This window comes from Halichoerus grypus, chromosome 3, assembly GCF_964656455.1.
Source record: "Halichoerus grypus chromosome 3, mHalGry1.hap1.1, whole genome shotgun sequence".
NCBI classification, from domain to species: Eukaryota; Metazoa; Chordata; class Mammalia; order Carnivora; family Phocidae; genus Halichoerus; species Halichoerus grypus.
The window spans coordinates 38,568,220-38,592,935 of record NC_135714.1 but is presented as its reverse complement, the minus strand read 5'-3'; the positions used below and the strand labels follow the sequence as shown (position 1 = coordinate 38,592,935).

The 24,716-nt window shown below is 37.3% G+C and overlaps 1 protein-coding gene across 1 annotated transcript in view; it reads left to right on the top strand.

Moving 5' to 3' along the window:
• Positions 1–24,514, top strand: part of GABRA4 (gamma-aminobutyric acid type A receptor subunit alpha4) — a 63,277-nt gene extending 38,763 nt beyond the window's left edge. Inside the window, exon 9 of the mRNA XM_036071962.2 lies at positions 22,366–24,514. Within this exon, the coding sequence (XP_035927855.1) occupies positions 22,366–22,899 (534 nt within the window). The 3' untranslated portion in view covers positions 22,900–24,514. The remainder of the gene's footprint in view (positions 1–22,365) is intronic.
• The last annotated feature ends 202 nt before the right edge of the window (positions 24,515–24,716 follow it).

The following is a 24,716-nucleotide window of genomic DNA, read 5'->3' as shown; positions in this document are numbered from 1 at the left end:
AGCTGATCCTGAAAAATGTTAACATGCTTTCTGCTTAATGTTTGCCGACGGGCTGATCTAAAAATGGCACCAAGGAGGTTACCTATTATCCACAGAACAAGAATACATTTCGGGACTGAAATAGATTATGGTCAATGGGGACTTGACTTGCGGACAGAAAGTTATATTAGTATCCCTGAGCGATTCAGAAAAACAGAATTAGATTTTATGTGGTGAATCCTGTTTGTTTTTGGTTAATTAAAAAAATGAATCTCTCTTTAGTACTTCCAATATTTAAGTTCTTTTTCTCTTAGACTTATTTTTTCCCACAGTGTTTTTTTTTTTTTTATGAAATGCACTCATCTTTCAAAATTATGGAAATCGTTCATTTTTGCACATTTGCAATGGGTAATATCCTTTGCACCATAGCCAAATTTATTTTATCAAATTCATTACTAAAAATGCTTCAAAGAAGTGTTTTGAAGCATCACTGAGATAGAATATGGGAAGACTTAAAATCATATATTGAATGAAACATACATTTTTTTTCTCTGTGGTCTTCAAATTCCTAGCAAATTGGAAACTTTTATTTATTATTTTTTTCAATTAACGTATAACGGGTAGGTTGACTTTGTTTGCTTGTTGCCCTTGTGGTCTACCCAATTTAGGATTTTTTGGGGACAAAAATGTCCTGGCTTGACCAATAGACTAGATAGTCACCCTAACAATGGAGGAAATGTAAAAAGCAGTTTTCCAGCAAAGAAAATTTGCTAAAGGATTTAAGTTAATTATTTCAAATTATAATCTAGGTATATATGACTTTAATAGGCATCTTACAATGGGGTTAAAGGTTAAAATTACAATCAATAGGGGATTTCAGAATTTCATGAGGCAATCTAAGGTAATTATTGGCTACAATTAACTTCCTGGTTACTATCCAGTCATTTTGCAGCCAGTAAGTGCAGGTAGCTACTCACAGTATTAGTATGCATAGCACTGTGAAGTTTCTAAGTTCCAAGACACACAAAATCGAAGTAAAAAGGCTCGCAGCTCCTCATTGTGAGGTAGTGTTGGTATAAGGAACAGGTCAACTGTTCTTTCGGGTAAGACAGAGCAATACTACTGCTTTATTCTCAGGCATTTTGTTATTAAATGGTCTTCCTCATGGTGGAAAAACAAAACAAAACCAAGATACAGAGAGATGTAAAATTTGGAGCTCAAACATGTGGGTTGAAATCAGAAGTATGAAAATAAGAAGAGAAATACTGAATAAGATGTCCTTTCTTCCATGCACTAGCTGTCATTGCCTTGTGTGTTATCTAAGCACTTCAGTTTTGTTTTTTTTTTCTGTCAAGCCCTAATTGAGGATACCCTAAGATTTCCTCTTATGTGTTGGTCTGAATGAGAGCATATGCCAGACTTATATTAGGAAGAAGGAAAGAACTCTGCTGTTGTTTGGGATTATGGTACTCTGCTCGGGAGACCTGATTTAGCACTGTGTAGTACAGCCCGATTCATGAGAGAGCTGATCATTTCAGAAATAGCTACATTCAATATGTACATTATATATGTTTATTCCAGACCAATTTCCTAGCACAGTAGAGTAAGCACAATCATACACTCTCAGCAGTGTAAGCAATGAGACAGAATTTGTTGCTTTTTCACTAACTCACCACAACGTTCTTCCCCAGTTTGAATGTGCTCCACCATCTGATTATTATGTTTACTCCATGGTGTCCTTTCTTCATGTCATTAATATCTTATTTTCTCTTTATTTATGATAATAGTTTGATAGATTTCCAGAGGATAAATAAATGTGATTTAATGGCTAAAATACAAATTGGATGGTCAATGGAGGGTTTATGGCTGTTTCAGATCACCTAGATGATCTCATGGTGTAGGCCTAGGTAGGTTCACTATTAGAACAATTTTGAAGAGTGCTGAGAAGATAAAGACATTAGCCAGAAGCCTCCTGATAAATTCATGATAGATGATAGATTACGATGACAAGAACATAGCTCCACGTAGACTATGTTACCCTTTGTTAACAGCCATTCATTTGGTGTTACTATTTCTACATATGCATGCCCCATGTTGAGCAGGTATAACCTATAATTCATGTAGGAAATTCCCATTTATCTAAGTACAAAAAGATAATTAGATTAAAAATCAGATAAAGTACAAAAAAGCTAAATTAGATACAAGCACTTTTTGGTAATTCTATATAGTGCTAACTTATGTACGAATATGCCGCAATATAATTTTAGTGTAGAGTTAGTTTTTATGATAACCAAATGCTTTGAAAATTGACAACGCATGAGTAAAAAGGGATTCTGCTAAGCACACAAAAAAATTAATCAGAAACTCATTCCAAAGTTTAATTTCAATGTTCAGTTTTTTTTCACAATTCATCAAGCTGACATTAAAAGTTGCTTTCCTCCTCTTTTAACACTGAGCATTTTAACTGTTCCCTCACCAATTACTCTACCAACCAGATAAAGAGAGCCTTTGAAGCCTGGATCTCAGGCTTGAGGCATTTGGGGTATTGCAAAAAATATATTGTGACAGAAAACATTTTTCGAGATGGTTGTGAGAAGACCTCCTCCCCCACTGGTCGTCTGCCATGCATTTCTTTCAATGTGATGGAGTCTGTTCCCTCACGTTTGAATCTGGTTGGGGCACGGGGGCTGTGAGCCCAAAGAAGCGGTGCTATGTGACATTGAGGCTGAGTCTCCTGAGACCCCTTACTGGGACCCAGCCATCATGCTGTAAGGAGCCCAGGCCACATGGAGAGATCACAGGGAGGGTGTTTCGGCTGACAACCCCATTACCAACTCCCAGAAATGGGAATGAGGATGCCTTCAAGGTGGCTCCAGCCACTCTGACTAAAACCACCCAAGGGACACTGAGTGAGAGCTGCCTAGCTGAGCCCAGTCAACCTCCAAAGCCATGAAAGGGACTGTTTGGGGGGATCTGTTATGCACTCGATAACTGGAAAGCATATGCTTTTTAAAAAGTCAGATATACTCGAGTTCAAATACTGACTCAACCTCTTGCTAGTAAGATGATGTTAGCCAAGATCTTTAATTTCTTTAATTCTGTTTGTTTATCTTACAGATGTTTAATCTGGAATGCTGTGGGTGCTCAGTAAATGTTTTCCTCCTTTCCTCTCACTGTTCTGCCTTCCCTCCCTCCTTTCCTTTCTTCCTTCCTTCTATCCATCTTTCCCCCCTTTGCTTGCTCTAACTTTTCCTTCTTTTCCTTCCCATGTAAATTCAACTGAGTTCAGCTGCTTTTGTGGTAGACCATTTCAAACTGGAATATGTTAGTGCCAGGTGTGGATTTAATTGAACCTTTACTTAGAATGCAAGCAGACAGAATTCAGGATGCATGTTTTTTTTTCCAGCAAAAACTGCTGAATCACTGGTTCCAAAATCGGCAGAAAATATGCTCAGACCTTCCACAGACGGCATGTGTGATGCTATCAAGTGTCTTGGGGGAATGGGGTAAACACATTTTTAAAAAAGGAATGTTTCCATCAGTTCTCAGTGAACGTTATCTGAATTCGTTGAGGCAAAGAATATCTTAAAAAGCTAGATAAAGGAAATGAAGGCGTGAGCAACATGTTATTTGTAGGAATGACATACATTATCTCCTTGGCAACTGCAGGGTGGCATGCAATTTGGCAATCTATGTTGTGTCATCTCGGATGCCTGGAAGTCACTGTTTCCTATGGAAACAAAGGAAAGAACAACATGGGAAAAAAGTTCTGATTTTAGTGTGTTGGAAAATTATTTTAAAACCAAGGGGCCAGCAGATTTCCATGGCATAACAAAAACTCAAAATGGCATTAAATTTTCATTTATTAATTCCACGGTGCTTTAGAATATGGACTTGATCCAAATTTTCTTCGGCCCTGCTGAGCTTTTTATTCGTGCTTTATGGTCCAACGATGACTCAAGACATTTGTATGGAACTTTGAATATACTGGTGTTTAGTAAGACTTTCTTAAACATCAGGATCTCAGCTTATGCACATTCATTTATCTGTTAATTCAACAAATCATTGTCGAGTGTCATCTTGTGCCAGGAATTGTGCTAGGTGTTGAGGCTGTGTGCACCCTTTGCCTTATGTCTTATAATCATCCTGGCATATTCATAGGATAGCATGGCATTTCCTTATCTGAAGTGAATCCATAATTTAGCAAGCATTCATTTGGCCCTGGTCTGAAGATCCCATTATATTGGGAGTTCAGAGATAGCAGATGTGAGCCACAAGGCTGCATAATACTTGATGGGACACAGAACAATTCTCATCATGGCTTTTCTTTGGTCGGTGATTTCAGAGAATTTTCTTAGGTATAGTGTCAGCTGGTTTTCATCAACAGCCTCCAAATGAATGGCTCTAAAATATTTCTAATAGTGACTGGTACTGGGAATTCTTTTACAATGGCATGGCAGATAAGGACTTGACATTTACTGTGGAGCAGAAACTTGGGTACAGGATCGGTAATTTCCAAGAATGATCTTGCCTCCCATTGATCAGTTTAGTGTCTCCAAACCACTGCCTTTACTGCTTGTTCTACATCAGCTTCCAGCCTCACCACAGCAGAAGGTGGGACATTTATCCACACTTCTGAGGCGTGTTAAAGAACAAGTGGGAGGCAGACTGCTACTGTCCACCAAAGAGTCTCACAAAAGAACCTTTTAGGCTGACCTTCCAAATAGTGATTGCAAGTGTTCTTCCAGCCTGGAGGAGTAGAAACCATATGCCTGATTTTATCATTTCAATATTAAAATTAACGACCAGATTTCACTTCCTGGATTTTTCCCCCATAGGGTCTTATTTTACTATGTCCTTTCTAAGAGCAGTATTTCAGCTTAGAATTTTCTTGGGTTTGTGGATATATTCATGGAAGATTTAAATAGCACTGCAGCTGTACAGAAAAGCTGTTCTAGTGTGTGCTTTGAAAATCAGCTTTTCAATAACTGATAGCTTTAGAACTATGATTGAGAGGAAAAATCCAGTCCTTGTTAAACAAGCTATTTCAGCCACTGGCTACATGTTTCAAGTGGCTGGAAGGAGAGACTCACGTTTCCCATTGCTTTGCTCCTGGGGTAGAGGCAGGTTGGTGCCTGTGAGCCTCATGCTTCTCCTGTGTAGCCGCAGAGGGTGAGGGGAAGGGGAAGGTTGATCCAGGAGGTGATGCTCTTCTGCTCAATAGCAATCATCCAGTCATACTTTTAAATAAGCAGATGTATGAAATGGGAGAGGAAAGACGTTTAATTCTGGTTATCAGTTAATATTACAGGATTGACTCATTAAACAGTTCATTAACTACTGTAGAAGCCCAGGAAGTATAATCTGGATAGAATAAATGACTGTAATCTGGTTTCCAAGTGGATTTAAATGCACTGCTTTTGGCTATGTAGCTCTGCCAACTACTTATCTCCTGAGACACATTGTGTGAGACTCATTTTTGCTGTTCCGAGTGTACAGGAGAGAATGATTTTGTTGTTGATTTATTTCAATACCGTTTGCTCATCATTTATTTATTATTCATTTGACTTGTTTTTATTGACTATCTGTGCTTGGTACTGTGCTAGTTAGTGGGAAAGGGAAAACATAAGAACCCTGCAGCCCTAAGAAATCCACAGTCGGGAGGGACACTCACACAGTATGCTACACGCTAGGCTAGGAAAAAACCTAGAAGGCTGTGTGAAGATACAACAGTTCAGATTAGCATCTCTGTGGTGGGGTATTCTGATCATGGTGGTGGATGGTCACATTGAATTTCTCAGAGGAATCAATAGCTAAGTACTAGCTTTGAAAACATAAAAGGGAGGCAAAGAAGATGGAGGAAAGAAGGCAGTGAGGGGTATGTACAAAGATCTGGAAGCAAGACAATACAGCTGATACTTGTAGAACTAAATGAAGACATCCTGCTAGAGTCCAAGTGTTTTAATCGGGTTTCTGCAAAAGCAGAACTCTGCTGCAAGGATTTATGTGCAAGCACTTTATTTTTTGAGGTGATCCCAAGAAGTGCTGTGAGGAAATTAAGATGGAAAGTAAGAAAATCCAGTAAAGTATGATTAATGAGCAGATTTACCACTGTGTAATCATCTAGAGATTCTCTCAGAGTATGTGTGGAACACACCTCAGAATTGTCCCACTGGTTGACAAAGAAGTGGGATATTTATTTACCAACTTTTGTCTCTTGTTAATTAGGATTACTCAAGGGATGTTAACTTTCTTGAGCTTTTGGTCAAACCCTCTCCCCCAGATCAAACTCCTGTAGACAGAGTACCCTTTAGTCAGAGAAAGGCAGTAAGCCATCATCTTGTCTGGAGTAATGTCTGGGTAAACCAAATAAAAATAGACAAGGCACCAATCGCATATGCTACACTAGAGTAACTGGGATCGTTACGAGGAGGGTTTGAGAATAATACGGAAGATGAGATTGGACTGGGAGGCAGGGCCCAGATAATGTGGAATGTTATGCTTTGTAAGTATTTAAGTTTTTTCTTGAAAACAGTAGAGTGCCAACTGAAAGAATATAAACAAGGAAGTAATGTGATCAGATTTACAATGCATAAATATTATTTTAGTGGAGAGTAGAGAGAGGGAAGACTCATAAGCATGTTAGGTTTGAGAATGTTAATAGCCTATGCAGTAACCAGGTGAGAAATGTTGATTGCCTTTACAAAGGCTGTGAAGAAGACTAGGCATATTGGAAAAATATTGGAGAAGTTGGACAGAAAAGAATAAGGCAGAAGTGGGCAAGAATAGTTGAAGTTTTGTGGCTTGTATAGCTAGCTGGATAGTGTGCCAGTCTTTAAGATCTAGAATACCACAGGAGGGATGTATTTGGAGGGATAAGTACCTTGGATTCATTGGATATGAATAAATTTGTATATAGATTTGACTTTAGACAAAAATGTTATTTCCGTAAGGGTAAGAATTTTGGGCCTTTCCTCCACTTTTGTATCACTAGAGCCAAGAACAGTGCCTGACATATAAATAAACCCTCAATAAACATGTGTTGAATAATTGGATGAATAAGTGAGTGGATGTACGAATGAATAAATTAAAATCTTAGTATGCTTCTTGTGTATCTGAATGATAGCCTCCTGGATATATGGGTCTTCAGGTTGGAGAGAAATTTGGGAAGTAGGCATTGATTTTATAATATTGATATAAAGGTGGTAATCCAAGCCACTGGATAGGCTTATTTACCCAAAGATTGAGATGTCTGAGAGTTGAGCCCTATGGAAAGATAGCATCTTAGAATTAGGCAGAGGAAGAGAATCCCACATCAGAGACTAAGAAAGCTAAGGGGAACGTGACTAGACTGTGGAGTTTATGGGAAAAATTTAAAGAAGGAAGAAGTGATTAACAGTTTTAGATGCTACTGAGTTAGTAGGTAAGACACAGATTTTAAAAAATGCCTGTTGAGATAATCCACAAAGAGTTTTAAGGGAAAGGTAGGACAGGATATAAAATAATAATGGGTTGAAGAGTAAATGACAGGTGAAGAATCAGGAATAGTAAATGTAGACAGTTTTTCTCTAAACTGGCAGTGATAGAAAGAACAGTAGCTGGAAGGGGTCAAAAGATTGAGGAGTTGAGGAAGTTGATATTTTCATTTTCTTCTTTGTAATATAAGAAAAATTTTAGTATGTTATATGTTGAGAAAGTGTGAATATTTTTTTAAATGCTAATATAATTAAGTAGACCCAGATCACAGGATTCCTGATTTTTATGTCTCTCTTCAAACATCCATCAGCCCAGAAGGAAACCTTTTAGACAGGAGCCTTTAATTATCTCTTCCTGCAATTGACAGATCTGGGCAAGTTGGGTTTTAGCTCGTTCTTAGCATAGCTCCAAGGAATGGAGCTGATTATCTCCATCTAGAAATAGGAAATAAGATGAATTTTGAGCAGAGCACAGAATGTAGTTCCCATATATTTCCAACACTTTCTGAGGTGTACAGTATTCATTTAATATTTAGTTCTTTTGAAAAAATACAGTGAATATCTGAGGATAGAAATAATGGAAGCTTATATTGTAATATTTTCCCTCATAGGGACTAGCCACATTTTTGCCTTAGAATATGAAGTGATAACAATGTAGTATTAATATTTAACAAGTACTGTTTGCTTACTGTGTTCTAGGTAGAGTGTTAAGTGCTTTATGAATACTACCCCATCAGTAACTCTAAGTACTATTGTTCTTATCCTCATTTTACTCAGGAGAAATCTGAAGCACAGTGAGGCTAAATAACATCCCCCAAGGTCACATAACTAGTATTTAGCAGAATCCGAAACTCGAATCTACCTGATTTCAGAACCTATGGTTCTGACTTTAGTTTTTAACTTCTAACATACTGCCAATAAGAATGATGATGAAGATAGATACTTGGTAGCTTTTGGCTTTAAGATTCATTTTATAGATGTTTTTAGAGGGCACATTTTTCTTGCTTACTAGCAGATATTTGGGCCATCTAGTTTCTGGCCTGCTTGGCTGAAGTGGTTATCTTGGTGGTATACATTAATGTGCTGATGAGCCATTTACCATAAATTGCAACTCAGCTACTGGTTCAATTCATGCTAAATTTGCAATCTGCCTTTACTGAAGTGCAAAATTGTCTTTCTTGTCATAAAGTGGTAGAACATGCAAAATAGTCTAATACCTTATTTTCTAGCTCAAGTAAGATTATCTAAGCTCAGAGCAAGTTTTAAGATTTTCACTTTGGATGAACAGCTGTTTCAGCATGAGAGCCTTGTTAAATGTTGAATGGTTTTGATAATGCCCCATTGGAAACTATAGCTGATAGCATGGTATACTCTTCAGGACAAGTCAAATTATTTCCTGGAGAAAATCTAAATGGCTTCAGCAATTTGGGGGGGTCGTCTGTTTGACAATGTAAGAGCTACCAAGTGGTGTCATGGTACACTATCAATTTGTTCTGACTTAATGCACTGTTTTACTGAGATGGAGTAAATTTGTAATGAATTGTGTTAAAAGGATAATTCAACATAGGCTTTGTGACCAATTGCCTGTGCTTCCAGTCGTAAAGACTAGGGAAAGGAATTGATTTCGGAAATATAAGAGCGTACACAATTGGTGGCTCAGTGAGTCCTTTTTTACTAGACACACATGTGTATACACATTAACTTTATACATAATTTGGCACATGGATTGCTGAACTTCATTATCTTTAATTACTTGTAGATAATTACATGTTTGAAGAATCATTCGCAAGTCAGAAACTAGAGCTACTACTTATGTTGATACCTTCTCTGGGTTACAATTAAAGTTGAAATTGCAGTGTCTTATGCACCAGGGGGAGAAATGTTTCAGCTTTACCATATCATATACTTAAGTGGTAAATTTTTTTTTATTTTATTATGTTATGTTAATCACCATAAATTACATTAGTTTTTGATGTAGTGATCCATGATTCATTGTTTGTGTATAACACCCAGGGCTCCATTCAGTACGTGCCCTCTGTAATACCCATCACCAGGCTAACCCATCCCCCCACCCCCCGCCCCACTAGAACCCTCAGTTTGTTTCTCAGTGTCCATAGTCTCTCATGGTTCATCTCCCCCTCCGATTTCCTCCCCCTTCATTTTTCCCTTCTTACTATCCTCTTTTTTTTTTTAACATATAATGTATTGTTTGTTTCAGAGGCACAGATCTGTGATTCAACAGTCTTAGACAATTCACAGCGCTCACCATAGCACATACCCTCCCCAGTGTCTATCACCCAGCCACCCCATCCCTCCCACCCCCCACCACTCCAGCAATGCTCAGTTTGTTTCCTGAGATTAAGAATTCCTCATATCTGGGCGCCTGGGTGGCTCAGTTGGTTAAGCGACTGCCTTCAGCTCAGGTCATGATCCTGGAGTCCCTGGATCGAGTCCCGCATCAGGCTCCCTGCTCAGCAGGGAGTCTGCTTCTCCCTCTGACCCTCCCCCTTCTCATGTACTCACTCTCTCTCATTCTCTCTCTCTCAAATAAATAAATAAAATCTTTAAAAAAAAAAAAGAATTCCTCATATCAGTGAGATCATATGATACATGTATTTCTCTGATTGACTTATTTCGCTCACCATAATACCCTCCAGTTCCATCCATGTTATTGCAAATGACAAGATTTCGTGTTTTTTTGATGGCTGCATAATATTCCATTGTATATATGTACCACATCTTCTTTATCCATTCATCTGTCGATGGACATCTTGGCTCTTTCCATAGTTTGGCTATTGTGGACATTGCTGCTATAAACATCGGGGTACACATACCCCTCGGATCCCTACATTTGTATCTTTGGGGTAAATGCCCAGTAGTGCAATTGCTGCATCGTATGGTAGCTCTATTTTCAACTTTTTGAGGAACCGCCATACTGTTTTCCAGAGTGGCTGCACCAGCTTGCATTCCTGAATGGTAAAATTTTAAACATCTTTTGTGTGCTATATTCTAACTTAAGAGAAAGTTTGTGGAAGAAAGTTGGGGCAAACCTTCCCTCTTGCAGAAGATCATCATCAAAATATTTCATCATAAAGAAGACAGAGATTTTGAGGGGTAATATTGATTCATTTTTAAAACAGTTCAAAATGTACAGGATAGCTGAGATACAGAGTAATGTCTATAAGCATGTTATGACAACCGAGCACCAAAGGAGTAGGAAGAATATAAGGAAGAATGGGAGAAAGAGGAACCTGTAAGAACTCTAGAACAATTTTCACATATACTGGAAAGGAAGGATTAATCAGAGAAAGATTCTTTTGTGAGTCAAAGCATAGTACAGTGTTTAGCTTATGATAGAACCAAATAAATATAAATAAAATTAATTCTGAAAAGCCAAGCCGTTTAGCATTGTCACTCACCTGGTTTTGGGTTTTGGGGACATATTTCTGGTAAATTCTTTTCTGCTTCCCTTCAGTCCCATTAACATATGCATTTGCTATTGTAGGCAGCATCCTGAAGTGGTTAACAGTGTGGGTTTGGAATTCAAATCATGCTTCTGACCCATTTTAATTGTCTGACCTTGGGAGAAGTATCTAACTTTTCTAGGCTTTAGTGTCCTCACTGGAAAAACTGAGAATGTTAATACTAGCTCCCAGTGGTTGCAGGAGATATGTGAGGTTATTTGTGAAAAACATTTAGTGTAGTACTTGGTCCTTAGTAAGTACTCAATACACTGTAGAGATGTTGGTGGAGATTTATGATCTCCATCTGGCAAGTGCTAGTATCAGACATTAATTATGTGAGAGTAGCCCTGAATGTAAAGCATTGCCTTAATTGCCATTTCAAAACAATATAAGAGGAAGAAAAGAAAAGGAAGATTTTAGAACATCCTCAAGGGATCTCAAATTTTAACTGACAAGGAAGTTTCTCAGCCTTCCTATCCTTATGCTACTGAGAGAAATCAGAATTTGTCCCCGCTACCATAAGGCACTTCCTTCCTTTCCCCCACAGTTCCTCTTTTACCTGGTTAAGGCCTACTCATCCCTGAGGTTTCACTCCCTTTCTCAAAGAAGCTTTCTCAGGTAATGTACTCCCTAATTCTTTAATTTTCCTTTATAGCGTTTATTGGTTATTATAATTTTTCTATAATTCCTGAGAGAAGTTGCCAAGACTGTATTTTTTTCACTTCTGTACTCCCAATGCTCAGCAAAATAACTTGAAAAATTGGACACTCAATACATATATGTTGGACAAATTAATAATGGGGTGAATCAATGTCTTTAATAAGTCCTTTATTGCTTATGAGCTTAATTGTGGATCTTCTACTACTCACTTCCAACAAGAGAGGAAGCCTGGCACTTGAGCTCTTTTTCCTAAAAGTAAATCTATTGAAGCTATTATAAATGTTTAGATTCAGTAGGCAAACATTGTCTAATATTGTAAAGAAACTCAGGCTGTCTTAGGTAAGGTTCTTGGCTCATCAAAGGCTTTCTTACACTGCATAGCTATGATTTTACAAAGGGATGTAACTGATAATGCTTGAGCTTTGAAATGTTTCCTTCCAGCAGAAGTCTACTGAGAAGCTGGTCTTGATAAATTATTGCTTTTTGGATAGTGCTCTTGTTGCCTTTGCTGATGCAGATAAAATTGTGACTCAGACTACTCGGTACATCAGCCTCCTGTGTGGTTGGCATGAACCTGAATCCTTCTGGGTGGGTATTTATCATAGCACAGTTTCATTATGATCAAATTGTATCAAGTCTATATGAAGAAAAAAAACAGTGTCTAAATGTTTTCTAAGTTCAAATGTAATTTTCTGAATATTTTGAAGTTGAAGCAAATCATTTCCATAGGATGATGGGCATGCTTTGAAAAATAAATTCATTTGGCCACCCAAGTCAGGGATTTAAAAACTTGGAAAGATTTCTTTTGCAATGTTTAACCAGATATCTACATATATTAACTCTACTTTTAAGGATTAAAAAAAATCTTAATATAAAATGTGGAAAAGAAAAGTTATAAATTATGTTATTAATGACATTTTCCCAATATTTAAACAAATAAATGCCCTGAAATTCACAACACACACACACACACAGAAAGAGAGGGAAAGAGAGAGAGAGAGAGAGAGAGTCAGACATTAGAGTCATAATAGGAAGAGAGGAAAAAATATTTAGGGAAAAGTATGGGGTTGTTAAGAAGGATCTGGAGCTAAGTCCAAACTAGAAGGATAAATAAAAGCCTCAGTTAACCAAATTCCTCTGATTTGAGTGAAGAGAAGATGAAAGGAGCTCAAAAGGTATCCTGGAGGAATCTTACATCTAGGCAATTGGGACAGTTTAGGAAGAGAATGTAGATGTTCCCTGGTATATATGAAAGTATTTGTATTCATCAAGAACAACTAAGAATATTACAAAGAGATCAATGCTTAATTCCTGTCAAAGGCATCTCTATTTCTCTGTATGTCTTGTATCTTAACTCTATCCAGGATTTGGGGTTATCAGAAAGGTATACTCACGTCATTGGTTTTTGATGTAGTGTTCCATGATTCATTGTTTGCATGTAACACCCAGGGCTCCATGCAGTACGTGCCCTCTGTAATCCCCATCACCAGGTTAACCCATCCCCCCACCCCCTGCCCTGCTAGAACCCTCAATTTGTTTCTCAGAGTCCATCGTCTCTCATGATTCGTCTCCCCCTCTGATTTCCTCCTCTTCATTTTTCCCTTCCTGCTATCTTCTTCTTTTTTTTAGTATATAATGTATTATTTGTTTCAGAGGTATAGGTCTGTGATTCAGCAGTTTTGCACAATTCACAGTGCTCACCATAGCACATACCCTCCCCAGTGTCTATCACCCAGCCACCCCATCCCTCCCACCCCCACCACTCCAGCAACCCTCAGTTTGTTTCCTGAGATTAAGAATTCGTCATATCAGTGAGGTCATATGATACATGTCTTTCCCTGATTGACTTATTTCGCTCAGCATAATACCCTCTGTAATGTATGGTGATTAACATAACATAATAAAATTAAAAAAAAAAAAAAAAGAAAGGTATACTCAGTGGAGAAGAGAGAAGAGAACAGACTAGAAACAAAGAAAAAATCTGAAAAGAGGGACAGCTGCAAGTTTGTTTAGGTTTTGTTTATTTTTTTCTTATGAGGTTAGTTAATATTCATTATTTTAAAAATCGTAAAATATATGTGCCTTCAATTTAATTTTATGGAAGTTAGAGAATTGCTTTAGTCGGCTCAGGCTGCTGTAACAAAAATAACATGGATTGGACGGCTTAAACAACTGAAATGTGTTTTCTAGTGGTTCTAAAGGCTAGAAAATCCAAGATCGAGATTCCAGCAGGGTTGGTTTCTGGTGAGAGCTCTCTTTCTGGCTTGCAGATAGCTGCCTTCTTGTTGTATCCTCTTTTGACACAGAGAAAGAGCTCCGTGGTGTCTCTTCTTTTATAAGGATACCAGTTTTATCCGGTCAGGGCTCCATCATTATGACCTAATTTAGCCTCAATCACTTCCTTAAAGATCCTATCTCCAATACAGTCCCAGGGTGGGTGGTTAGGACTTCAGCATATGAATTTAGAGTGGGACACAGTTCAGTCTATAGTAATGATTTAAAACCTCTTAATGTTTTGATTATTTTACCTTCTTTGACATTTGTTGCCTTCTATTATCCCAAGTCTAGTGCTTTCACTGCCCCATTTCCTGCATCCAACTTAAATGTGGAAGAAAGTCCTTTTGACTTCTGTAATTGAAATGAGAGAGAAAAGAGAGTGATACTATAGTGCCAGACCAATATATCCACAGATACAATTCTTTTTAATATTCCATTACATTTAGAAAGTGGGCCAGCCAAACTAGGTTGCCAAAGTTCTCATTTTGAGCCAATGTTCTGTGTATATCTTCTCATGGCATAGCGTGGTGTGAATATCTTCCTCGAGGTTGGATTACATCAACTCCTCCAGTCTTTGCTGTTTCCCCGATGACTAGTTTTTGGACTTTACTAACAGTTGGAAAGTTCCAGAAAGAGACCAGTGATCTAATACATGAGATTCCTTTGTTATATAACCCACAACATTTTTGCACATTGAAATACTCGTGGCTAGGGCGCCTGGGTGGCTCAGTCGTTAAGCGTCTGCCTTCGGCTCAGGTCATGATCCCAGGGTCCTGGGATCGAGCCCCACATCGGGCTCTCTGCTCAGCGGGAAGCCTGCTTCTCCCTCTCCCACTCCCCCTGCTTGTGTTCCCTCTCGCTGTCTCTCTCTCTGTCAAATAAATAAATAAAATATTAAAAAAAAAAAAAAAAAAGAAATACTCGTGGCTATAGTTTTTCCTATATGGAGTATGACATATGGTTGTGGCAGCTAATTAGTTAAAAGCATGTTAGCTGAGTGCCAATTGTAGAAGAACCACTCAGCAAAAGTTAACCATTGCTGCTGTTGTTGCTGTTTTCTTCCTAGAAGAGCTTTTTATATTTGTCTTACGTCACAAGTTATAGGATTTACTATAGTGTTAATTCTCCCATTTACTGTGTCAAATACACATTTTAATTTTGTATTGCATTTTATATTTCCTCATATTTATTTCTCATTTCAGCCAGCAACATCCTTTTCCTGGACGACTTCCTCTTACACCACAGACTGTCCCTTGCTTCAGTGTTCCTTCACTTTTCTGATTATTAGAAATGGTGGCCATATTTTTATAGAAACCCAGAAAATATCTTCTAAAAGTTTATTTACCATAGTGGGATTTATTAAGAGTGATATACCTTCTTCTTTTGGGGACAGAATCTCATTATCTGCCTTCTGCTGGATTATTTCTATATAATGTTTGTTTGATGCCTACTATGTGCTGGACATTATAAGTACCTTACATGCATTATTTTATTTATTCATTATGAGGAAGTTACCATTGTTACTCCTGTTTTGGCAAGGATTTTTGAAGTTTCAAGAGGTTAAATAACTTGCCCGATATCTCACAGCTAGTAGAAGGCAAATTCAATACTTGTATCCAGGTCTGTCTGATTTGGGGGTACGTAATCCTAATTATTTAGCCAGTGTTTCCCAATTTCTGATCTCTGATGATTAGCAATAACATAACTGATAAAGAAGGCTTCCTGCAAATAGGCCAGAGACTGAATTTTTAACTAGCTCCCAGGTTATTCTTTTTTTTTTTTTTTTTTTAGATTTATTGATTTATTTCAGAGAGAGGAAGAGAGAGAAAGAGCGCACGTGTACCTACGAGCAGGGGAGGGGGCAGAGAAAGAGGGAGAGGAAGAGAATCTCAAGCAGACTTCCTGCTGAGCATGGAGCCCATCATGGGGCTCAACCTCACGACCCTGAGATCATGTCCTGAGCCGAAACCAAGAGTCGAATGCTTAACCAACTGATTCCCCCAGTGGCCCCCAGACTATTCTTATAAACACCTAGAATGACTATAATGCTGCTTTTCATTAATAAGCAAGAAAAGATTCATCCAGGTTTGTGTTTGCATTTGGATAAAATGAGTGGAGGGCCCTTTGCCCTCTACCGTCTCCAGGGTTATGTTGGGAGCATTGGTGAATGCGGTTCTCAGAGCAATTGCAGTAGCATTCACTCACTTGATCAAACTGAGAGCTTCTGCTCTGACTAGTGAAAGCTGGGACAAAGAGATTTCCTCTGCTAGAGCCATATATTTAACTGGCAAATAAAAAGAAGCACTAGCAATCGCTATGAAACAAAATTAACCACCACATTGCATGTCTTCACGAAATCCTGATATTTTAAACTTTCAGCTTCTAAACCTGTAAAGACAAAATGAATAAATTCTGTAGGGGTTTGTTCTCTGGTAATTTCAAATTGAAGACATAAATTTTTTATATCAGTGCCTGTTATTGAAAGTAGTATTTTCATAGCTTATGGAAATACAAACATTGAATTAAATGCTAACATTGGGAGAAAATGAAATACAATAAACAGAGAACTCAGCATTTTCATTTATACATTTTGTTGTTCAATGTATGATTGAGTCCTCTGGTAACTATTTATGAAATACTTAGCATATTTATTTGGAGGGGATGTTTTTCATTTCTATGTGGTAGCATTTTCTAAAAACACTACTGATAGTCCTCAGTAAATCATTACCTTGGAGTTCAGTTTCAGCTGCTCTACCGTACTTGTTTGTTTCCTTATTAAATAAGATGTGTGGCTGAAGTCCTGTCAGAATGGCCTGGAATAAATGTTTTTATGTTGTTGGGTTTTTTTTTTTAAATATTTGACTCATTGATATTCTAGAAGATAAACCTGTTCATTATTAGCCTTGTTTGTTTTTAATTTGGAAGGGTTAAATTACATTTTATTAAACTTCATTAGCTTCTCAAGCAAACAATGTGAATGTAACGTGTATTCTGCAAAGCTCATCTTAGTCACTTTATCTCACTGTTGCTGGAGTAATAAGTGGAGATGAATTTTCTTTTTGCAGTTGATAATACTTATTTGGAAATTGTGTCAGATCACAGTCATGATTGACGAATTGCTTGGATGTGCTCCTGTTTGCCCATTGCTGCTTTCATTTGTTGGGAATGTTTGAGTCTGCCACCTCGCGCCTCTATCCCACCAGTTTCCTTGCTTTGGGCTATTGTGACTAATGACAAAATGATTTCAAACTCAGTCATTTTTTATAATTCAAATGAAGCTTAGGTGCTTTTCTCGTTTGTAACCACCGCGTGTCTGCTGAATACTGATGATGCCACTCAAGTCTCAACATTGCATCACTCTGACACAAAATCCCAAATTTCCAAAATTCGAGGTCTGTGTGAATAGTATTCCTAGTGAATCCTGTGCCACGTGGGCCAGCAGGTTTTTCAGTTCTTTTGTGGTTTGTCACCATGGAAAATGACAACTGCTTTTTACATAGTAGTCTTTGGGACATCAGTACAAAATATCTTATCATTTGGCTGCTTGACAGAAAGCAAAGATTTAAGCCCCAAATCAGTCTAATTCTGCTTTCCTTTATGTGGGTTCTGATATATAGAGTATTGAGACTCGTTAGGCATTTTTAGTCAGACTTAGGATTGCATCAAGGTAACATGCACTTGGGCACTGCCTGCGATATTCTAAAAATCTGCCCCATCAACAAAGGAATGGTTATCTGGAGGCCGGATTTTTGACATTTTCTCTTCAATTTTTTTAATTTGAAAAAGAATCTTGATTCCATAATATATCTGTTTCAATGAAATATATTAAAAAATGAAGTAGGTACCTGGTGTATGCATTCTCCTACAGTGATCAATAAGATCGTATTTGTACTCTAGAAGCTTACTAATAGTTTTAAACCAAGAATAAAAAGATTTGATCTTTTTTGGAGTGGTAATCCTAGTGGCACACTTCATACCACTCCCTCCATTTTCATGAAGTCTCTTGCTTCTTTGATTCTTTTTTTCCAATCACTTTAGACGGATCCTATCTCTTTGGCTTGGGATCACTTTCTTTCCCCAGGTGTATTCCAGTCTATGCTTAATTTCTTTGATATTTATAACTTGTCTAATAGTAGATGTTGTGAGAATATATAGTATATCCAGTCAGAATACAATTTTCAAACCATCAAAAAGAGAATTCATACAAATACGAAATGGACATCTGCCAAAGTTTTATCCAACTCATTAATTAACGAGGGAACCACATAAATGGTAAAACAGGTTCAAAATCTTCTTAATGATTACAAATAGCCATTTAAAAAAATGGAGTACTACAATAAATACTAGGTATGATATAGAAGTGATTAATATCCTACAGGGCAACCAAACCATAACATAACCTTTGGTGGTCTTTCCTACTGGACAGGAAGCTATGAGTTAACACGTAACTTCACGGTGTTTGCACTCAAACCCAATATTAAATAGCAAAATCACACTCAAGTAAGTTTCCCTACAAGCTTAATAATCCTTGGGTGGACTTGTTAAACAGTGCCCCACTGTGACATTGAAAGGACATGCTGTACTCTTTTCTGATTTCCAAGTCTTTAATCGGTTTCTAACAATGTACTTAACTATTACAAATACTTAACTGCCTCAAATAGATAGGTGTTGTTTATTAAGTTCTTCAGTGGCTCCTCTGCATTTGTTTATCAAGAGGCTATATAACATGGCAAAACACTCTGGAAGTAACTCGCTGTATGACTTCAAGCCAGTCATAACCTCTATGCTCTCACTTTTCTCTACACCTAAAATGAGGAGCTGGAATTTTAGAATTTCTCCTGGTTTTAAAATACTGTTATTCTTTAAGAATGGATTATAAAGGGCAAAATATCTTGGTCCTTTAGCTAGTATGTGGAGTTAGGCAACAGGGCCTCCTAATGGTCTTCGATGAATTCTGGGCAGGTCAGCCTTCTACTTACCCCAGAATGTTTGAGAACTACCCCCCTCACAGTAAGTTTGGCAATATCTTCTGTTAGGACCCTTGATTTAATTGGACTATATATGTTATCTAGAGCCACAACAATACTACATAACAAACAAGTACAAAATTTCAGTGGCATACAATAAACATTTAATTTTGCTTTCAAGTCTATGGATTAACTGGGAAGTTCTGTTGATCTTGATTAGGCTTAGCTGGGCAGTTCATCCTCTCTTAGCTGGGACAGATTCTTGTGTCTAGTGATCAGCTAACTGTTGGGTGACCTAGGATAGCCTCACTGGGATGACTGGCTCTGCTCCAAAGGATCTTTTTAGCAGTTTAGTCCTAGCTTGTTCTAGTGGTGTTGACGGCAGTGTTTTGAGAGAGAGTGGAAGCAAGCAAGAACTCTTAAGGCTAAGACAAAATGACACACCCATCACTTGCACCACATACTGTTGGCCAGAGAAAGTTATAAGGAAGCCTGTAGGGAAGTAAACTCCATCTCTTGATGGGAGAGGAGTGGGACATTCATATCACAAGGGGGCATGAATATGAATAAGGAGAAGGAGGAAAATTTGTTGCAATTTCTGTATTTAATCAATGATATAGAACATGATTCACAGTTGGGATTTCAGGAAGTTGCAGAAAGTTGCAGACCTAGAGGGAAAGAAGACAGAATCCTGTAAATGTTCTTGTGCTTTTTTCTGGGGCCCACCTAAGTCACTTAGAGTTAATTTCATCCTTTCAGTTCTTACTTTTAAAATTCATTCAGCAGGACTAGAGCTGTGTTAGGGCTAATTATTCCATATTACTGAAGCAAGGTCCTTCTTTGTACTCTACCAAACGCTACACGAATGGTGAGATTTTACAGTCTGGCTGGTGGGAAAATGCATTATCCCTAGTTTCGTGTGTTCCAGGTACTGTTTCTTCCAATCCTTTTAGGGGGTTCTTTTTGCAGCCTTGGGTAGTGCTTCATACTCATAAAGTGATCTGGGCTTAGCAAAATAGTCAATGGAGACTCTTTCAGATTTTTGGAGTGCTCTCTCTCTCTCTCTCACTTTTTTTAGCATACACTTGCCTGTTACTTTTTCCTATAAATGCTAGCCACCTTGACTTCCCCAGATTCTCAGCTCATGTCCTCAATTCAGGGAATCTGTCATATTTCTCCTGGATTCTCCTTTCCTGTTCTACAGCAGGAAAATGCTTTCAAGTTTGTTTCTTTTCTCTCAAGGATTATGGTTCTATGTTGTCTAATGCTCTGTGTCTTCAAAAGACAATTGCTTTGGGTGCCTGGGTGGCTCAATTGGTTAAGTGTCTGCCTTCAGCTCGGGTCATGATCACAGGGTCCTGGGATCAACCCCCGCATTGAGCTCCCTGCTCAGCGGGGAGTCTGCTTCTTTCTCCCTCTGCCCCTCCCCCTGCTTGTGTGCTCTCTCTCTCTCTCAAATAAATAAAATCTTTGAAAAAAAAACCAAAATAATTGCTTCACATGTTTTGTCCAGTTTTTTTTTTTCCCTGTCATTTCATACAGGAGAGTAAATTTAGTCCCTTTTACTCCATTTTGGCCAGAAGTGGAAGTCTCTGATTCTTAGAATTTAGTTTTGGGAAAAATACGAGTTTCTAAAGATTATGGGCAGCCTGACTTTTTGTGGAAGAAAGCAGTATGCAATATAAGATTATATTTGAAAACATATGTTTCTTTCCTGCTTGTTTAATTGGTCTGCTATTCCTCTCTTCCCTTCTCTTCTTAGTATATTGAGCATTTTACTAGTTTGACATTCACTATATTTTACTTTTGTTATATTTTTGATTGAATCATGTGTGTGGGTATGCATCTTGTCAATGATAGTGTAAACTCTTTAGATGTGGATATACTTATTGTTTATATTCTTCACTGTGTGTATGACATTTCAAAATTAATGTTAATCGATTAACTATTATTCCATTCTGTAAAAAAGGACTCAAAATCTGAGGATTAATTGACACTTACAATGTGCTTAGTAGAGGAAAATTTCAGGGTAAATAATGGTATCTTCAGCTTTTATGTTGATGTCAATTTTGGTTTCAATTGTCTCCACCAAGATTAGGTGCCGTATGTTAGACTACAATTTCTCATGAGTTCAACTGAACCTGCCTGGAAGAATACTCCAGACTGACATAAAGAATACTTCCTAAACCTCTCAGATCTTACTTTGGCTCTATATTTTGTGAGGCTTTTATTCTTTCTCTACTTAGCAAATTTGAAGTCATAATCCACAAATACATTAGATACGGATTAAACACTTTCAACCTACTTGATGGGTGTGGTTTTGAAAAAGGATTATATTTGTAGAATAAACATGTCTCTGTAAAATGAGCTGTCAGTCAATTGTATATGATTTTATCTGTGATATTCCTGTAGGTTGGCTCCTTCTAATCAGCCACTTGTGCGCTGGTCTTCTTCCTCTCCTTCTTCATCTCCTAACTTACCATCTATTTCATAAAATGGTAAGGGGAGAGGGCATAGAAGGCAACTATCCTAAGGTAGTTTAGGATAAACATAATTAAGGAAGAAATGTTTTTATAAAAAAATCATGGTATATTCTAAAGACAGACATGACTATTTGGGGAATCATTTGAGCATTGTTTTCCTTCATTAGCGTGGACAATCTATAGTTAGCTATCCAGTTATTTATCATGCCTGCCAGAATATAAGGAGAATTAATTTTAATCTTTATCATGCATCTGTATTCAAGTATAGTCTTGTTCTATACATAAAGTAATTTGATGGAAAATAGTGAGTTCAATTTTGATTTAAACACCCTTTCTTGGTAAATAGTTTGAATTCAGATATTTATGCAATGGTATGGTGATGCTGTTTATATGTCTAATATAACATTTATTTAAAATTAATGCTCCTTTGCATTTTTGTTATTGTGGTGAAAAAATAAAATGCATTAGGATTTCCAGATTTCATAATAATGTGTATTATTGCCTATGTAAGATTATGAAAATAAATTTCAGGGATTTGGAAATTTAAGGTTTTGGAGTTTCCTTTTTTTAAGGAATGTTGTGCACATATGGATGGTTATTATTGTTATTCTGTGCACAAGACTAAGTACGGTTCCTCCTGTTTATTAAAAAAAACATGTAAAACTCACTGAAGGGTATACAACCTATCACAGAATATGATTTACAATAAAACTGAACAAAGAAGTTGTACTGCTATCATCCTGGACTCCTAAAATTAAATCAAGCATAAGCCTAGTTTATAGTTCTAAAAGCCAAATCTTTCTATAGATTAAAATTCTGATTACTTATAAAAGTGGACAATATTTTGAAATAAAAGATTTTTGATTCAGTGTTCCAAATACATTCATGTTCTTTTTTAGTTAGGTATTTTTAAGCTTTTACATCAAGCTAAGTACCTAGAGCATATTAATAACAGCTTATTTTATAGAAGCAATGAATTTTAATTATTTGATCCCTTTAAATTTTTAAATTTTCTACATAAAATGACATAATCAATGTAATTTTTAATATACCCTTTCAGAACACAAATGCCAGTCTGAACATGAGGAAAAGATCAAATGCCTCGGTTCACTCTGAATCTGATGTTGGCAACAGAACTGAGGTGGGAAACCATTCGAGCAAATCTTCCACAGTTCTTCAAGGATCTTCTGAAGCCACATCAAAGTCTTACTTAGCTTCCAGTCCAAACCCATTCAGCCATGCAAATGCAGCGGAAACGATATCTGCTGCAAGAGCACCTCTATCTGCTCCTCCTTCTACTCCTCGTAGAACTGGGTATGTGTCCCAACAGGCTTCCGTTGGATCTGCTTCTACCCACCGTGTGTTCGGATCGAGACTGGAGCGAATTAAGACCACCGTTAATACCACAGGGGCTCCTGGGAAGTTGTCAGCCACCACTCCTCCCTCTGCCCCACCACCGCCTGGATCTGGCACAAGCAAAATAGACAAATATGCCCGCATTCTCTTTCCAGTAACATTCGGGGCATTTAACATGGTCTATTGGGTTGTTTATTTATCTAAGGACACTATGGAGAAATCAGAAAGTCTAATGTAATTGTGTTGCTAGAGTAGTTTCCTAAAAGATGATGAACTTAATGCAGAATGCCTTTTTAAATGTTTTTAAAGATAAATCATTGTTCTTTATTAAAATAAAAAGTCTATGTAATTTTTACATTTAAAAAATTCAAGCCAGTTATTGGGAGAGTTAATTCATTCCTCAGTGAAGAGAGAGTGAGCCATCTTTCATTGCAGAAAAATGATTTGAATAGAGTCAGTTCAGCATTCAAATTAGATGAATTGCAGACCATCCTGGAAAGTTGGGACAAGAGAAATAGGGCTACTAGAGGTACGTGGTACATACTTATGCATTGAAATTTGAAAACAGACTACGACATTTTTTCATATACACTATGAATATCAACCAACCACCCTAAATTTCCCAGTGGCATTGTCCTTAATCAGAATTGTTTATCGGATATCATATGAGGTGACCTTTGGAGATCCTTCTAGTATCTGCAAGAAAAGGACTTTTCTTGTTAAATGAAACATTTTTAAAAGGAAATGGAACAAAACAAATACTGACCAATGAGTGAAACCTCTGCTGCATCCAAAACAAAAACAGAGACCAGGGCAGATGTGTTCCCTGCCTTATGTTGGCCAAACAGGACTTAACACTTGACTTGAAAATCTGTGCTTTGAGCCAAAGTTTAACTCATTGTATGAATTCTTTTCGACAGTAGTTCATTCAGTTATGTATTCTTTAACACATAGTTATTCAGAGCCTACTGTGTTCCAGGCACTAAGCTAGACGCTGTCTCTCTAGGAAAGCTCTTTCACCTTTACCTACGCTATTACTTGAATAGTAGAACAATCAGTGCATGCTAACGAACCATAAACTAGCAGAGGACGTTGCATTCTTTAATGGAAGAAATTAGAGTCTGAGAGCATATTGAAAATATTTGTTTCTCCTATATTATAGAGGGTAACACATTAGCACAGCTTCAGCAATTGACTTCAAAATATAATGAAAATGTGTACAGATTGTTCTCTAAATAAGAAGCACTGTGTACCTAAGAGAAGAAATCTGGGCATTATAAGATCATATAAATTATCTGTCTCAAATTTGATCAGAATAGTAGGATAGAATTTGATCAGAACCATTAAACCATCAGAATTAGGAACTCAATACAAGGCCTTTTAGATGTTTTTCCCAACATAGATCTATATGGCTGGTGAAATGCTAATCTTCTGGAAAGTTTTTGTGTCGGCAGTTTTGTATTTCTGGGAAGTTAAATGTTTTGGGGGAGGGCAATTTTTGTACGGTTTCATACAAAGGTGAGTATTTCAAAATTAAAAGAGCAGCAAAGGAATGGAGTAAAGAAGAAAGATCATAGCCAAGGGGTAAGATTCTGCTGACTCTGGTAAAGAATTTATCAGGGATTTCATGTACTAACTTTTCTTTTTCATTACGTAGGCTTAACAACTTAATTGAATTTCTTGCAGCTGTCTTACGACACTAAATCTAGGTCTAGTTTTTTGTTGCGTTGCTTCCAGATTTTTCTTCTATATTTCTTTCTTCCTGATCTGGGTTGTGTGAATGAATGTGTTCTGGATGTTTGGGGGAACATTTTGATAAAAATGACCACCTTCTAAGCAGAATCTCTTATTTTTTAGAAAAGAAATGACATTAAATAATTGCCTTTAGTTTTTCAGTTATTGCATTGCCTTGGAATGGTTGTGTATGAGAACTATAAAATGTGCAAATGCCAAATATTAATTGTGAGTCATATCTGAGAATTCCTTTTTGGCTATCACTCTAGGTATGTCCTAGAATCACTAACAATTTTAAGGCTGAAAGATGCTTTTAAAATC